At 41.2% G+C, this 18,282-nt stretch overlaps 1 protein-coding gene across 4 annotated transcripts in view; it reads right to left on the bottom strand.

Annotated features, from left to right (window-relative positions):
• Positions 1 to 826: 826 nt before the first annotated feature.
• Positions 827 to 18,282, bottom strand: part of TBC1D30 (TBC1 domain family member 30) — an 86,814-nt gene continuing 69,358 nt past the window's right edge. For 2 of the 4 annotated variants that reach the window (XM_033440552.2, XM_004276594.3), the window contains 4 exons: positions 12,880 to 12,992; positions 10,884 to 11,023; positions 8,028 to 8,234; positions 827 to 4,749 (listed from right to left, as the gene is read on the bottom strand). In XM_033440552.2, coding sequence (XP_033296443.1) covers positions 3,962 to 4,749; positions 8,028 to 8,234; positions 10,884 to 11,023; positions 12,880 to 12,992 — 1,248 coding nt within the window. In that variant the 3' untranslated portion in view covers positions 827 to 3,961. The remainder of the gene's footprint in view (positions 4,750 to 8,027; positions 8,235 to 10,883; positions 11,024 to 12,879; positions 12,993 to 18,282) is intronic. The other 2 variants (XM_049693970.1, XM_033440553.2) reach the window with 1 other exon arrangement.

The raw sequence follows: 18,282 nt of genomic DNA, 5'->3' as shown, positions 1-18,282 counted from the left end.
GCTCTTTCTGTTTTCCAGATTTTCTTAACACATGTCATTTTTCTAATTAGGAAACTAATATATTTAAAATGCTGCTTCAAATGACAGCTGTAGGTAGCAAAAAGAAGTGGCTCAGCAGCTCTATTTACAATAGGCAGGACATGGAAGCAACCTAAGTGTCCATCGACAGATGAATGGATAAAGAAGATGTGGCACATAGATACAATGGAATATTACTCGGCCATAAAAAGAAACGAAATTGAGCTATTTGTAGTGAGGTGGATGGACCTAGAGACTGTCATACAGAGAGAAGCAAGTCAGAAAGAAAAAAACAAATACCGTATGCTGACACATATATATGGAATCTAAAAAAAAAAAAAAGGTCTGAAGAACCCAGGGGCAGGACAGGAATAAAGACGCAGACGTAGAGAATGGACCTGAGGACACGGGGAGGGGGAAGGGTATGCTGGGACGAAGTGAGAGAGTGGCATGGACATATATACACTACCAAATGTAAAACAGATAGCTAGTGGGAAGCAGCCGCATAGCACAGGGAGATCAGCTCGGTGCTCTGTGACCACCTAGAGGGGTGGGATAGGGAGGGTGGGAGGGAGGGGGACGCAAGAAGGAAGAGATATGGGAACAGATGTATATGTATAGCTGACTCACTTTGTTATACGGCAGAAACTAACACACCATTGTAAAGCAATTATACTCCAATAAAGATGTTAAAAAAAAAAAAAGTGGCTGAGAAAGAGTAAAGGGAGATTTTATGAGGGGAGATGGCAGGCTGTACACTTGACCACGGCTCTCCGTTATCTAGAATCCATAAGACCAGGAAGCTAAATGGCATTCTTATTGTTCTATTTTATTAAAACAAAGAAAAATGACAGATCCACAGGTTATTTTTATACACACACATACTTCCACACACACACACACACATTCCTGAATAAACTCTCTTTTACTCATATTCGGGAACTCGCCATTTTGCCAAGTTCTTGGCAGGTCATAGGCCACCCAGCAACCCAGTGATTAGACTGGCGGAGATGGAGTTTATTGGGCTGTTCTCTTGGTTCACGTGACCAAGGTGGGGTAAAGTTGACAGGGTAAGAGAAGGGGGTGGGGAAAGTCACAACAGCGTTCTATGCAGGCGCTCAGAAAAACAACGTCACAATAGCTACAATAATGAGAATCTTTATGCATATATCTTTGTAATCAGTACAGTTCTTCAGAACAAGAGAGACTGAAAAAGGGAATACAATATTCCAAACAGTTACAGCCCCATAGGTTGACATTACAAACTAGGTTTAAAGTATCTGGAGGCTTTTGTAAGAGAACCGAGGTGCAGAGACATGAGGAGTCGGCTCCGGCCTAAGTGCTGACGGGGTACAGACATATCTAAAAATGAAGAAACCGCTACTTGGTAAGTACTGGTGTTGGCATACAGTGTCCAATACAAAGAAGATAAAAGTCCATACTGGTCTCTTCGTACATGCTGTGTGCTACAGGCTACTGCAGATCCTTTATTTTCTAAAGTAGGCAAAGCTCACAAGTTGACCGATACACATGGTGATTACATGGTACAACGCATGCACTTTAACAGGACAGAGTGCTTTGACAGGAATCTGTCAGGTTTGGAAATCCTGATGAGGTCATTTTTACCTCAAAGGACTATTTTCCTTTCAGTAGTTTATTCATTCATTCAACAAATACTTATCCCAAGCCGTGTGCCGTCACATCCATTCTTTTCTCAGGAAGACCAACCCCAGGAAACAGATACAGCATGTGCTACTAACCCTAAGACAGGTGGCAGACAGCGATGGTACACGCCTAAGAACTGCAGTAAGTGCCCTCCACCGCCTCAACCACCTCCCCAGACCCAGACCCTCCGGGAGCTGGGAGCTGACTCAAGAGAGGAAAGAAAAATTCTCTATTCAAGTCAGACATCCCTCAAGGGGAAATGACTATTCTGACTCACTTGGGAAGGGGGAGGAGGAAAGAATACAAGGTGGAATGTAAAGTTCAGCAGATGGAAGAAAATCGTATCACTGCCCTAACTTTGGAAAATGCAGTGGGTCTCGTCCTGGGGGTGGTATGCAAAGTAATCCTGACTCTCCACCTACACCCTTCCCAAGACACAGGCTGTGGGAGCGGCTGCTTTTTAAGAAGCTGCATGCTAACTTCAGATGGCACAGAATTCTCCTGCAAGACCAAAACTGCAATAACTTATTAGTCATATTCTCCATCTTCAGTTCTTTGGAGGGTAAAAATACCACAAAAGGGATAACTTTTCTCATTGTATATATCATTCTTGTGTTTTCTGTGCAAAAAAGCCCACACAACCACATTCTCTGTTTTATTATAAAAATTAGTGCCTCTCATAGTAAAAACTCTTTCTAAAACTATAGCTTTGGTTTCAGAATTAACAATCCAATTAGCTCCAATGAATACTGACTGCCTCATCAAAATGCCGGCAAGCCTAGCCAAGGTCTTCCAGGGAACGAGGATAAAAATGCCAAGTCTATCTTCTAACGTTGGTGGGAGAAGGGGATTGAGGAGTGAGCCTTTTGTCCAGCCAAAATGACAGCTGCATGAAGCATTTTTTAAATGAACTATGTTTTCGGATAAGAAGGTCAAAGCTGGTTTTATGAAATGCCATCTCAGGACTCTGTACCATCTGGAGAAAGGTCCTTTGAGTCAGGAGGGAGTGCAGTGAATAGCTTCCCAGTCTTGGTTTCTAGAACCTATGTAGCCAATGCACCTGGGTACACGGAGCATAAAACCCACCTACTGCACTGGAGGCAATGTGGCTGAGTCACACTGAGTATCGGGAGTATTTACCTTGAGTATCTGAAGTACTACTTCACCTCTGTGTGGCTCAGAGTTCCCATCTGCATGGTGGAGATAACAGGTGCTGTCTCTGGGGAGGAATGGGCGAGACAGAGCTAGAAAGCACTGGGGCCTTCTCCAGGGAAAGGCAGTGTTCAAGTAAGAAAGTACTCAACAAAGTACTCCCACCCATTAAAAAAAGCACAAAATTCAAGTAACAGAGTTGCAGGTGCCATGTTCCGGCTTTTGAGCAGAGGCTCCTCGCATCTGCAGTGGAGAAGTGATAGGTAAATGAGCTGCATGGTGGAGGCCAGACAAGCTCTGTATAGAGCCCATGGATCATCCCACCAACGAGGACCAAAACTCTGCTTAAGAAGCGAACACGAAGCTCGAGGAAAGCTCAGTGGAGTCAGCAAGCTGTTGAGAGCAATTGCTTAAGGCATAACCCATTTGTGTCCTCTTCATAAGATCTTCCAGCTGATGATCAAGCTACATTTCAACAGATAAAGGTTTTCTTCCTTTTGCGGGTAGAAATAGAAAGTGAAAGAAAGGCTATCTAGATTTTTCTCCTGCATTTTAGCACGAGAATAAAACCCAGTTTTGAGACCGGCTGAAAGAAACTACTGAAGGAAAACTCACACGTACAAACATTCTCCCCAGGGGGGCACGAAGAGGGAAATTGGGAAGTTCTTTGCAACTAAGGAACTTACTTTCTTTTTACAGTTTCTGTTCTAGCAAGCTAGTGTGTGCATGCTTGAGTATTAATAACACCCAGAGAACTGGAAGGTTGGGTGGGGGGGGTTGTCACAGGCACCCTGAAGGCCCTCAGAACAGAAGGAAGGAAGAGGGGTTAACAGCCTAGATACAAAGTCTTTTCTAAACAGCTCACAATGAAAAGTTGGGAAAACTTCACACTTTAAAACCACAATATTTATTTTGCCACAAGAACCCACTGTCTCGATGATCTGAAGACATCCCTATTCTAGCACCCATTATAAAATTTCCAGTTTCCATTTTTATGAACCGTTGCTCATCTCTGAACCTATCTCTTCGTTTTCAATGGACAACTGAAGCTCTCTTGGAGCCATCCAGCTGGAACCCTTCTGCCACCGTAAAGAGGTGAATGTGGATACATAGTTGCTGAAAGATGTCACCGTTTCTTAGTACTACTGTTTCCACCGCTGGACTTGCTGAAGCTCCTGCTCATGTAAGGAAAGTGCACGGTTGGGGTTCTTTCTGTAGGACCATATAATCCCAAATTCCTGGCAGTGGCTGACTTCCGCAGTGGCTTGACGCTGGGAAAGGGGCTAAAGATGGGAGTTTTCGGGTGGCTGCCTTGGGGAGACTTGCCAGGGGCCTTGTTTCCTCCAGGTGTGTCTGGCGGCTCCGGGAGGTGCTGCTGGCAGGGCAGGTGCACCTTGGGATCAGTTTCAGCAGCAGCATCCCTTGCGTTCAGTTCCAAGGCTTCTAACTTCACCTGGACCACAGACACGTCGGCATCAGCATCCCCAAACAGTGGCTCTGGAGACTGCCCTTCGATGGTCCTCCCAGTGCCGCCGTCAGAGCTGCCACCTTCCCTTTGAGCTGCCCCCGCACAATCGGAGGAAAATGCCTGCACTGCCCCCAGACTGTGAGTCTTGCAGCCCTCGTTCTGCTCGTCTATCAGCCCGACGGTGTCCCCACAGCCCAGCTGACTCTTGGTCCTCGCCGTGTTCTTTTTGTGGACCCGGATGTGAGTTCGCCATGGAGAATTGAGCTTGGTCCTGAGGTCTTCATAGGGGACGGGAGATACTTTGCCTCCTGTGTGACCAGGGATGTGGATGACGGCATTCTTGGCAGCTCTGTTTGACATTTTCATCTTCTTTCCTAAAAGAAGGTGGTTTATAACTGGAGAGTTGTTTACCTGAGATGGGAGAATGCTGGTCACTGGCCCTTTGTCTGAAAGAAATGTTGAAAGGTCGTGTGAAAGGTACCACAGAGAAAGACATCCAGCACAGAACAGGAGTCACACACAGGTTGTGCCCGGACCCTGCCCACATATTTCCCAGGTCTCGGCAGAGTCATGTAACTGAAGGCAGCAGAAACTGAATTCGATCCTAGAGCCTGGGGTACAGATTCCCTCCTCTTCAAAGAGGAGGAGACAAGCGGCTGAGGATACAAAAAGGAACAGACTCTGACCCGTTGTTACTAATTAGAGCCCAGCCTCCCTAATGTTTTTTACAGAGAGCCTTGTGTCTGAGAAGCAACCTCGGAGGTCTTGTATCTAGGAAATCTTTGAGGATTTTTTTTTTAAATAATAGGTCAAACACTATGACCATATAGATTACCAGCTGTCAGCTTCTGAGAGGTAGAAAAACAACACACTGCATATTATTGAGAGACAGCAGAATGAGAGAAGTGATAAGAAGGTGGTAAAAATGCAGTGACATCACAGCTATCCAGTGCCTGGCTCTACTTCCACTCCTGTGTCCTCAATTGACTTTGAAAGCAAATTGAAAACAGGAAAGCACCAAAAGCTGTGTTCTCCTGCAAGGCACTGTTAACAGTATTACCGTCCTCATCCTGCGGCTGACCGAGCTCCTATTTCCAATGAAGCTTCAACATTCATGGCCCCAGGGACGACAGCTGCAGGCAGAAGTATCAAGAGCAGACCCCGCCGCCTTTGTGTGAACAGCCTTCCTCCTGATATCTAGGTCACGTGGCTGAACTCCCGTCTGTGCTTCTCGACTGCTCCTATCTACCTACCTCTGGTCACAGTCCAATCTTCACTGAAATTTTGACACCTGTTTCCTCTTCACTCTATGTCCTCTTACCTCCCTCGGTTACTTTACTGCCTCGGGGACTGACCCATCCTCCACCTGCCCAGTTCCATCCTAAACCTCATCACTCGGCTCTGCCTCATGTGAAAAATATTTAACTCTCATATTCCTCTCTTTGACTCTTCCAGCTCTCAGACTCTCGATGTAACTATACTTGGTACTAAACCATAAAGATTTCCGTTCCTTGATCCCTCAATCTTCTCATAACCTCTCACCGTCTCCTCAGCTCAATTACACCCCTACCCTGCTAGATGCACGGTGGATCCCTTGGACCACACCTCACCAATAACCACACATCCAGGCATCCCTATGGCTTTATCACACAGGCCTGGCAAAACTCCACTCTAGATCCACAATTCACATTCTCCTTTCCAAAACAGGAGCTGCTAATAGCTGCTGGGGGTGGGGATGCGGGTGGGGGGAAATCACACAGCCATGTGGATTGATTTCCCTTAAATTCATAACTTCCTATTTTTGTTAGGTCCGCAATGCCGCTGAACAAACTTTCTTTCCCTCTCCCATTGCTTCCGATGGCCGATCCAAATCTTCATTACTTTCTTTAAGCTCTCACCCAACCTTCAACTTACTCCCAAGCAAACAACTTTTCCTCCAATTTCTTCATACAAACAGAAGCTATCAGGACTGAAAAGCCTTAACTTCCTGTCCTCCCTAACCTAGGAAGCTGGTACCTCAACCACCATCCTTACCACCTTCCTTTAAATCTCAGAAGCTGAGGACTTTTGCCTCTAGCACAAGTTCAATCTCTCCGCCTGTGCTGCTGATCCTATCCTACACCATCTCCTCTAAAACCCCAGCTACTCAAAGTGCAATCCCCACCCAGCAGCAGTGGCATCGCCTGGAGGCTTATTGGAAATGCATCATCTCAGTCCCACCCACAGCTACTGAAGCAGATTCCTCATCTTGACACATCCCCAAGTGATCCGTATTCACACTAAAGTTTGAGAAACAATGCTCTCAAACTTTGCCCTTGAGCAGCAATCTCTCCCTAAAAATAACCACATAAACCCTGATCTAGAGTAGGGGTCAGCAAACTTTTCCTGTAAAGGACCAGACTATAAATATTTTAGCCACTGTAGTGCAAAAGCAGCCATAGACAATATGTAGACAAATGGGCATGCCTGTGTTTCAACAAAACTTTATTTATAAAAACAGGCAGTGAGCAGAATTTGACCTACAGACCATAGTTTGCTGACCCCTGACTAGAGTACAGACACTGGGCTGATTTAGTACCCAATGGCAATTGTTCACCATTCACCTAAAGCTTCTGAAAGTGGTTGGAAAAGAACTACATAAAGAATCAGAACATGGGGGTTCTAGCCCTGGCCTGACCACTCACTATAGTTATACAATCCTCATATATAATCCTTACATAATTACAACTGAATCCTGTAATTCAGTTGCTAAGCCTTCCTGAATTACCATTTCCTCATTTTTTAAAAGGATAGAAGAATATCTGTCCTTGCCTTTCTCATAGGTTTAAGGACAAATGAGGATATGTATGTGCCAATGTTTTGAAAATTAAAGTGTTAGAGCTGTTAGTTCCTTTTGTGTTTGCTTTTTTAATGATTCAGGATAAAGTAAGCATCTTTAAGAAGTTGCCTACTCCTCCCCAACAAGTGAAAGGTAAATTCAGTTTTTTTGCAAGATCAGTCACATGCTCACAAGCCTCTTAAAAACATGTCAAATTTACATCTTGGTTAATCCTGGATCAGCATCATTTTCATTAGGATTTCGCTTAAAAGAAGACAAACCAATTCCCAAATCAGCATATATTAAACAATAAATCAGACTGTTCATTGGGATTTTGGGAATTTAAAGGAAAAAAGAAGCTTGACAATCCTTGGAAAAGAGCATTTCCAACTGCAATACAATTGTGTTCTTCTCAGCAGACTCCCAAGACACTGCTAACCCACAGTTAGCAGGCACAGTAATGGCTTTTTCCTTTTCCTCTGATCACATCTGTTATATTACTACCTAAATGACTGGTAGCAATATTATTTACCAGTATACAGATGACTAAATTCTACTTCCACATGCCTGAAATTTAAGAGGCAATAGCTCCAAAATGTCTCAAATCCAAGGACTGCATGGCTTTGCAACATTCTAATCATTTGTAAAGCCTTCTCCACAAGCACACAGAGTAAAGAAGTATTGAATACCATCAATTTCCTGGTCCTTGGGACCTTTCTCTTATTTAGAGCCTGATAAGATAAAATAAAAAGTGAGAAGATAAAGATGTTATCGTCTCCTGCCAGCTGTGTTGGTGGATGCCGAGCCAGAGCGAGCAGTAATTCCCAGGACATCCTGGGAATACTCGGTCTTCCTTTCACAAGTTGACACGGAGCTGAAATTGACTCAAACAAAGAAGTACATTACCTGCCCTGATATACACCTGATGAACCTGCTGCTGCTGCTTCTTTTTAATCCGAGAATATTGCTGCTTCAGCGCGTTGATATCTGTGGTCATACGTTCCATCATCATACTGTTAAAAGCTGCATGGTATTCACTTCGGCAGGAGTTGATCGCTCCTGGACTCAGCTCCGCAATGTTATTGGATCTCAGATTCTGGTCCCCATTTGGTTCTATATTCCAAGGAATAGAGACAAGGAGACACTATCACAGGAGGAGAACGGGACTAACTGGGAATTGCTTACACTATATAACCTGGGGTAGGATCTTAACCTCCAGGAAATTCTGAACCATAAAAAACATGTACACTAGAATTTGTCTAGTACTTGTTTTTATTTGGTCCTGAAAATATTTCTGCATTTTCTTATTAGGCTAACTGTGAGTCTGAAACGAGCTGTGTGGGTTCATTGTTTGATTTTATGACCCCTTTGTTCATTATATGGACATAAGATCCGCTGTTTCCAGATAAAAAATCACTGTCATTTTCTAAAATTCCCTTAGAAAAATATAACTCTAGCTGTCTAAAGTCAGGGTACAGATTTCCATATAACCACATGAGGATTTACAAGGTTCCACATAACTAACTGCACGAGGACTCACAACTATAAATTAGTACATTTTACACTGTAGGGTTTAGTCAGTCATTAAAAGTGAGTTTTTCTTAAGTTAAAAACAGCAAGACATTCTATAAGATTATCAAGACTTGAGATCATGGTATCACTAGAAACGAAATGTTTTTATTCATTTAACAAGCATTTCCTGACTGTCTACTATGTGTGTTAAGTCTGATGTGGTTTCTGCTCCTGTTAACACCAACAACTCGTAGATTTATCCCTTAAATAAATTTGAGATTACCTCCAAGAAACAGAAATAAGTACTGTGTGAAAATACACTCCCATGCCACACAGGTAAACAGGGGATAAAATTAGGCTTTTCTAACACGATATGTAAAACTTGCCTGGGGACAAGCTTAAAAAAAAAGATTAGTAGGGGATTTCAAGTATCCTAACATCTGCTGAAAGTGTTATTCAGATAAAGACCGAACATCTGGTAAACTTTCTTTTTTATTGAAAATACTTCTCTAAGGAGAAGAAAATTAAAAGAGGACCTCTAATCTAACTAAAGTAAAACCAACAAGAAAGACTAAGGATGAAATTTAGGAGAAAATGACCATGTCATCCCAGAGCCTATAATTGCACAGAAAGAATAACAGGGGGAAAAAAATGGAACGCAGACCCAGATGACAGAAAGCAGATTCAAAAACATTAGAGTTAAAGTACTAATTGATCCCGTAGCAAGAAACCAAAAGCTAAAATTCAGGCAACTAAAGAGGAGATAGAAACCATTACAAAACCAACAGAACTCTTGTTGAGTTCAGATTTTTTAAAGTCATTTAAAAAGATGACAGGGGGGGCTTCCCTGGTGGCGCAGTGGTTGAGAATCCACCTGCCGATGCAGGGGACGCGGGTTCGTGCCCCGGTCTGGGAAGATCCCACATGCGGTGGAGCAGCTGGGCCCGTGAGCCATGGCCGCTGAGCCTGCGCGTCCGGAGCTTGTGCTCCGCCACGGGAGAGGCCACAACAGTGAGAGGTCCGCGTACCGCAAAAAAAAAAAAAAAAAAAAAGATGACAGGGGAGTGCATACCAAGAACACACACACAAAATGACATGAACCGAACATTAAGCAGGTTAAAACTCAAAACAAGCTAAGGCTTGCAGAACATACTCAAAACTACCACGACCAAAACAACAACAACAAAACAAACAAACAAAAAGGAAGCCTTCTAAGCAAGAGGAACAAAAACAAGAAAATAGCCCCATGACTTTGAGAAGGCAGTATAAAGCTAGCAGATGGCAAAGAGAATGCAGAGGTGCCTGACATCTTTTGTTTCTGTCCTCTTTCAGCACGGAGAATGGTCTTCAAACTAGAATAAATGTCATAAAGGAAGAGCTGCCACCAAAGATAGGAAAGATCACAGTGGGGGAACCGCGAACTGCTTCAAAAGAGTTCATTACACGAGTAATGTCCAATCTATTTTCTGCAAGAAAAAAACAAACATAGCATGACATTCAATTCAGAGCACCACTTTTTAAGGGGGATACTATCAAACTGCAGGACATTTAGAGGTGAATTTATAGAACTTTAAAAGTTCTGGAAGACATATCTTTGAGAAATTCTGAATTTGGACCATGAAGAAATTTTGGGGGGATGTGATGACTGTCCTCAAGATTCAAAGGAGACATCCAGCAGAAGAGGGAGCAGACTTGTTCTATTTTGTTCTGAAGAGAAGAACTATTAATAGAACTAGTAAGTGGAGTTTCTCTCTTCAAAACTAGAAACGCTGGGCTAAGCAGAGGAATTAGCAGAATGCCTTATGAGATAATGAGTTTCTGGTCACTGAAATTCAAGTAGAGGTACCACAATATTTTGGCTTTAGGGAGTACTTCTATAGTGGAAAAGAAGCCAGTCTATAATGAATTCAATTTAACTCAAACAGAATGTAGTAAGCATCTATTATATGCCAGGCTCGGTGCTAAGGAACTGAGCACACAAACTTAAATCAGACGAGTGGGAGGCAAAACGAATCATAAAGAAAAAGAAATATGTATTATGCATGTAACACATAACAGAGAGATCCTCCTAAATGATAAAGTAACAGAGAAGTTACTTTTAATAAAGACCTTTTTTTTTTTTTTTTAATAAAGACCTTTAATAGTGGTAATCAGTTCGGGAAACAACAGGCATTTATAGGACACAATAATACTACCCTTGCTATAGTGAACCAACACATTGTGAGTATCTAATAGATGCCACCTCTTTACCTTTAACTTGCTTTTGGTACTTCTGCAGTTCAGGTGCCAGGAGCCCACTAAAAGGTCCGAGACACCCCACTGCATTAGCAATAGCATCTTCATCATCTGGGTCATTCTCTTCATCGCTGTCTCTGACCTTACCACGTCGTCTTGGAAAACATAAAAGAAAAAGGAATATTTTTCCAAAAAGTGGTATTATTTTTAAATAAGTAATATAGCCACATGACTTAAATGACATATATATAAGGTATATACATGATTATAATTTCTATAACATATTTATATATTTATATAATTATATATTATATTTTTATAATTTATACACATATATAAAGTCCATCTCCCATCCCTGTCCAACTTCTACCCTGTTCTTGCCCCACTTAATCCCCACAGGTGACCACTGTTAGTTTCTGATGTGTTCTTCGGCTTCCTTATCAGTTAAATAAGCAAATATGACTATACAGTCTCATTTTTCACCTCTTTTTCATAAGTATTAGCATGCTATATATAAGTACACTCTTCTGCACCTTGCTTTTATTCACCTAAAAAAAAAAATCTCACCATATTCACACAGAACTTCCTCCTCATCCTTTTCTTAATGTCTACACTGTACTGTATGTATACATTATTGTTCGTATGTCTGCACTGTACCGTATGTATACATTATTGTTCGTATGTCTGCACTGTACCGTATGTATACATTATTGTTCGTATGTATGCACTGTATTGTATGTATGTAGCCCATGTTATGGAACCAGGCTGCTAAATGATGCACACTCAAGTGGTTTCCAATATTAAACTATTATAAACAACACTGCAATAAATAACCTTATACCTACTGAGTTTTGCATGTGTACAAATATATTTGTTGGATAATTCAGAAAGGTAGAATTGCTGGGTCAAAGGATATATGCAATAGTAATTTGGGAAAATACGGTCAAATTGCCTGCCCCAAATCCCATGGTAATTAACCTCTCGTGAGCAAAGTGTAAGAGTGCCCGTTTCCCTATAGCCTTATCAACAGAGAGCACATCAACCTTTTGAATTTTTGTCAACCTGATAGGTGAAAAAAACAGAATCTCAATCTTGCTTTAAGCTGCATTTCTCTTAGTCCAAGTGAAGCTGCCTTTTATGTAAACTGCCTATTCCCATACTTTCATCATTTTTCAGATTCCCATACTTTCATCATTTTTCATCATTTTCTTATTGACTTCTAAGAACTTTATATATGAGAGGAATCAGTTACAAATATTTTTTCACAAATATTTTTGTGTCTGCTTATGGAGGTTTTCTTTTGCTCTGTTTTGGTTTTAGTCATGCAGAAAATTATTTTTAAAGTACTTAATTTTTTATCCCTTATGGTTTTTTTTGAGTCAGTTATTAAGGCCTTCCCAATTCCAAAGAACTAAAGACATCCTTCCACATTTTCTTCTGCTTATTATTTCAGTTTTTTCCATTTAACTGTCTCATCTCTATGGAGTTTATCCTGATGTATGGTGTAAAGTATGACTCTAACTTTATTTCTTTCCAGATTGAGTCTCATTGGCCCAGCACCATTTACTAAATAGTATATCTTTTCAGTGTTGATTTACATTTTCATATATTAAATTCCTGTGTGTGTGTGTGTGTGTGTGTGTGTGTGTGTGTGTGTGTATACATATTTGTTAATTTCTGGTCTCCACAGTATTTTAAACTAGCTCATCTGTCTATACTTTTTTGATTCTACCCTCTTTTAATTACTGAGATTTTTAATATTTGATATTTTTAAATAAGTTGTGGGGTTGCTAAATATCCCTTCAGTTTATGTTCCAACCTTCTTTGGAAAGTACACTTTCAAAAACCTCCCTCTGGAATTTAAATCAAAACCTTTGGGAAAGAGATATTCAGATTTTAAGCACCAAACTACTTCAAATGTATTTCTGGGGTTTAACAAATATTAGTAACAAATTAAGGTATTAAGTCTTCCATCATGAAAACAAGAAGGAAAAAAAAAAAAGGACCTTACCCAGAAACTGAGGTGGGCTTAATTGTGGCTGGGAATGGTGTAATGTTGTAGGTGTATTTTTCCCTCAGCTCTGCCAGCTGTGGAAAGGGGAATGGAGCCATAGAGTACACAGTCTGGAAAACAAGAACAAAAATGCCAAGTCTGAAATGGTGGCCTTAAACAGCTCTTATCAATCCTGCAAAGACATTAAAGTTCTATGATTTGGGTGTGAAGAGGTAGCTACTGCTCCTTACACAGCAGGTGGAGAGAATATACTTCAATATCGTTTTAGAGAAAGACAAAAGAATACTGATAAAACAACAGTTAGTCCCCAGATCAACCCAGCTGGGACTGCGCACTCCAACTGGTGAACATGGGTGGGCAAATGGGTACAGTCTGACGTTCTCTTGCTCATTTGATAGATGGGCTAATTCAGAAATTCCCAGCTCCCTATTACTTCTTTCGCAGTGAACCCATCAATCTTCTTCATATGTACCACTCGTTTCTCAAAGCTTCGCTTGATGATTGTTATAGGCATTAAATGTCAGCCTTCCAGATACAATTATGTCCGGAGGACAATCTTGCGATCACCTGCAAGCTTTCTCCAAAGATACCACCTTTTCAAATGTCTGTGAATCAGTTCTAGGTGAAAATTGTTAACTGTTATTTTTAAAGAAAAAAAGAAAGAAAAAAAGTGACAGGGTGTAAAGCACAGGCTGTTAAAAATCTATAAATAAAATTGGGAGAAGCACCTGTGCTTCCTCCAGGATTTTAAGATTATGTATCATTCTACCAGCAGGAGGAAAATCATCTTGTTTGTTCTCTTAATTTTATGAAAATTTAACTGCTCCAAACATATTTCTTCAATCTTTCAGGTTCTTATTCACCAGAAAATGTATATTAATCACATTAACTTTCATTTCTTCCAGGAAGCCATTCAAATGTCCTGATAACACTTTTCTAGGACAATATTTTGAAGTGGTATTTTTCATTTCAACAGTACTGTTTTCCTGAAGGCTTAGGAGATGTCTAATATCTGCACAGGTAGGAAAAGGAGGGCTCTGAAAGGGGCTTCCTAGCACTGCAGCCTCACCCCACAGCTCAGAGCCACCACCGGGACAGTCCACCATAATTTCGATTCTAACAGTCTGCACATCTGACTGTACCCAAACTTCTGTGGTATCCGCTTATACCTTAGTGTAACATCCCAAGATTCCAAACAAGGAAGTGTTGACTAAAATTCCTTCCCTTTGATTCTCCATTGCTTATTATGCAAAGTTACACAGTTTATTGGGACCACAAAAGTCATCTCCAAGTCGTACTATCTCACACATACTTGATTACAGACAGTCCCTGACTTACAATGGTTCAACTTAAATGATTTTTCCAATTTACGAAGGTGCAAAAGTGATACACATTCAGTAGAAACCCTTCTTCGAATTTAGAATTTGGAACTTTTCCTGGGTTTACGATACGCCATAGGTCCTCTCCTGTGATGCTGGGCAAGGCAGCTCCCCATCAGCCACGTGATCACGAGGGGAAACAACCAATACATTTACAACCATTCTGGACCCAGACAACCGTTCTGTTTTTCACTTGCAGTTCAGTATGCAATAAATTACATGAGTTATTCAACTCTTCATCATAAAATAGGCTTCGTGTCAGATGATTCTGCCCAACTCTAGGCTAATGTAAGTGTTCTGGGCATGTTTAAGGCAGGCCAGGCTGAGCTGTGATGTTTGGTAGGTTAGGTGTATTAAATGCATTTTCAACGTATGAAGGGCTTATCTGGATGTAACCCCATCGGAAGTCCAGGAAGATCTGTGTACCCAAAAGGCTGAGAAGCAGCACAAATTTACTAACAGTGAACTGTTCCCCACTGGGAAGAAGCAGAAGGCGCCCTGTGGTTCCCACTAGTCTGGAATGTGAGACTAAGCTGGTTCCCAACCTCTCTAGGCCTCCTCTCTCTCATCTGAAAAAATGAAGGCATGAAACTCAGGATGCTGGTTACCTCTGAGAGGAGAGGGGGTGGCGGGATCAGAGAGAAGGGTATGAGGGTGTTCACCTGTGCTGTTAATGTTTTATTTAAGTTGGGTCGTAGGTGTGTAAGTTTTATTATTTTAATGCATTCTGTATGCCTGAAATACTTCATGTAATTTCATTAATAACATGGTCAGAGTACACTCTCACATTTTTTGATCCCGCAAAGTGTACCAGCAGCTCATCGCCCGAGAACCTGCTTTACTGCCAGTATGGAATTCTTCCCTCCTTGCTCCTGTGACCTGTCTCAACTCCACATACCCTTTTGAGGGAAATGGAGAGATGTGAAAACCTCAGCACCCCAACTTTAAGTCCAGAGCACGGCACCTCTGCTTGGGCCTCAGTACAGCAGCATCAGTCTCTGACACATCAAATGTTGGTCCCACTGCTGGGCCAAGAGTCAGCCTGTCCCTCACTCATGAGACTTTTCTTCCTGAACAATTTAGAAACCTGGTTCAGATTTCAAGAAACCCATACCATGCAATGAATAGCACGGTGACTATAGTTAATGATACTATATTGCGTATTTGAAAGTTGCTAAGAGAGTAGATCTTAAAAGTTCTCATCACAAGAAAAAAAATTTGTAACTGTGTGTGGTAATCGGTGTTGACGGGACTTACTGTGATCATTTTACAATATATACAAATATCGAATCATTATGTTGTATATCTGAAACTAATGTAATGTTATATGCCAATCATATCTCAATAAAAGAGAAACCCACACCATCTGGATTCAAGTTTAAAAGATGAAATTATTAATGCTAGGAATTTCAAAATTCTCTACAAAGTAAGATGCCTCATTGGAGACAATTAGTGGGATGTCTAGCTGAAGATTCACTTGTTTTATTTTTGCCAGTTTTATTAAAAGTTATCAGAAAACTCCTTTGTCCAGCCTCATGAAGGAAGTGTATAAGAAAAGAAAGGGCTAATAAGGACCTACTGTATAGCATGGGAAACTCTACTCAATACTCTGTAATGGCCTATATGGGAAAAGAATCTAAAAAAGAGTGGATATATGTATATGTATAACAGATTCACTTTGCTGTACACCTGAAACTAACACAACATTGTAAATAAACTATACTCCAATAAATATTAAAAGAAAAAAAAGAAAGAAAGGGAAGTACGTCTTGCCCCTACTCTGTCCCATCCTGCTCCAGGGTAAACAGTCTGGGGTCTTACCAAGCTTCCTTCAAGGGCGACTCAGCTAAAGACACTGGACCAAAAGGAACACTGGCTCCATTGAGCTGCATTCTCTATTCCTGGTCTTCCTTTCTCTATAATTTACTTTTAGTCAGCCCTTCAAAGCATACATCGGTGTTCCTGAAACAAATGTGCTAAGAGTACTTTGCATATACTCACTCACTTAAAGGTCTCACATGTCGGCAGACATGTTTATCCCATGAAGGTACACCACACACACCACCACAGTCCTCAGGATACCTGAGAAACTGTAGACTTCCAACTGTGTAAATCAGAGATTTGTAACAGATTTCAAGAAAGGAATTTTACTAATCATCTTAGAGCCAAAGTATAGTACATGAATAGGGTCTTAGGGTTAGAAAGAAATTTAAACATAATTTAGTTCAACCTCCGTCCCAAGCAGGAGTTCCCTCTAACGCATCTCCAACAGATGATCATAAAGGCACTGCTGAAACACCTGCAGTTACGGGCACACACAATTCTGCAAGGCAGACGGTTTCATTTTGACAGCACTAATTAATCAAACAGTAACCTTCTACTGGACAAGCATTCACATCCACGTAATTTCTACTTCATCAATGATACAAAAAAGGGAACAGTCCAAGGGCAGGTCCTGCCTCACGGCACGTGAAAGCTCCCCGCAGCTAACAGTAAATTATTGACAACCACTTCGGGCTAGGTTTTCCTAAGCACCTAAAACCCATCTAGTAAACAGCATCTAACTAACTTTTCTCTATATTACTCTTAAAGAATTCATGAGAGACTTTGTCAAAAGTCTTACTGAAATCCATATACACTATTTCATCAGCATTCTCCCAACATCTTTTTCTAACATTGTTTTTTTTTTTAAATGGCCATTACTAGTAAAATAAAAGAGTAATGCAATTTGCAGGGGGAAAAAACCCAGTAGATTATTTTGCGTATGGCCCCTAGAACTGAAAAAAATACAGAAGACCAAACAGGGAGAACGTTTTCATCTCTTCAGCTCGAAAATAAAGATCTGTATGCAGTCCAAATTTTTCATCTGGAGTCATTTCAGGTTTGCTGACAGACTTAAAAGTCTACCATAATTGGATCACAGCCATTGAATTAATTTTTTTTAAGAGTACAGAAAAGAGAGTGCTTGAAATGACATTCAGCGTTTCTCTCCTTAATACTCTACGATGTCAAGGAAAACCAAGCCTATTTACTGCCCAAACTACCAACACACATTTAAATAGACATTTATATTTAGGCACTGCTGAAAAGGAGCTGTATTTCTCTTTTTCATTATTGACATGCTTTAAAAGAAACATGAAAACATAAATTGTACAAAATTAGGCTCAATTCATCTTCACCAGATGTTTCCCTCGGCAGGAGAAATGCTGTTAAAATAGAATTCTAATCAATCAAGCCACAGCCTACATTTTTCCTTCCAGGATTCTCTTAAAGCAGAGTAAAGAAGAGGTGCTCTTTTCTATTTTTTTTTTTTTTTTTTTTTTTGCGGTACGTGGGTCTCTCACTATTGTGGCCTCTCCCGTTGCGGAGCACAGGCTCTGGACGCGCAGGCTCAGCGGCTCCGCAGCATGTGGGATCCTCCCGTACCGGGACACGAACCCGTGTCTCCTGCAACGGCAGGCGGACTCTCAACCACTGCGCCACCAGGGAAGCCCATCTCTTAATACTTAAGACTGGAAATTCCTGAAGGACAAAGATGGAGTACCTCAACATATCTATCATTCCTTCTGGCAATGTTTAAACTTTAGGTGAGATAAAACGTTCCTCATTCTTCTAAAAGGGATTTCAGCTTTTAGAAAGTCATGTTTTCAATAAGGTGGAAGCCCTGTGTTGGGTGGTGAGGAGAAGCACTTGGCCAGGTGTCGAGCTTGGGCTCCAGTTCTGGGTCTGCCACTAGACAACCTAAGAATATGGCAAGAGGCTCACTCTCCACGTCTTAGTTTCTTCTCTGTAAAATGACAGAATTAGGTTAGTGGACTGTTAAGCTTCTTTCAAACTAGTGTTTGTCTAAGTGTTAGCTCAAAGCCACTTGCATCAGAACCACCCACGGGCCAAATATCTGCCTTTTAATACACTCCTGACGTGCTGCTTACACACAGTCACGTTTGAAAACCACTGCCTCGAGTTCTAATGGTCTATAATTCTGTGTATGCACTGAGCAACCAGGTGGGTTCTCAGCGCT

This window comes from Orcinus orca, chromosome 11 (assembly GCF_937001465.1).
Source record: "Orcinus orca chromosome 11, mOrcOrc1.1, whole genome shotgun sequence".
Classification (NCBI taxonomy): Eukaryota; Metazoa; Chordata; class Mammalia; order Artiodactyla; family Delphinidae; genus Orcinus; species Orcinus orca.
The sequence above is the reverse complement of the archived record's forward strand: the minus strand, read 5'-3'. Positions and strand labels throughout refer to the sequence as shown.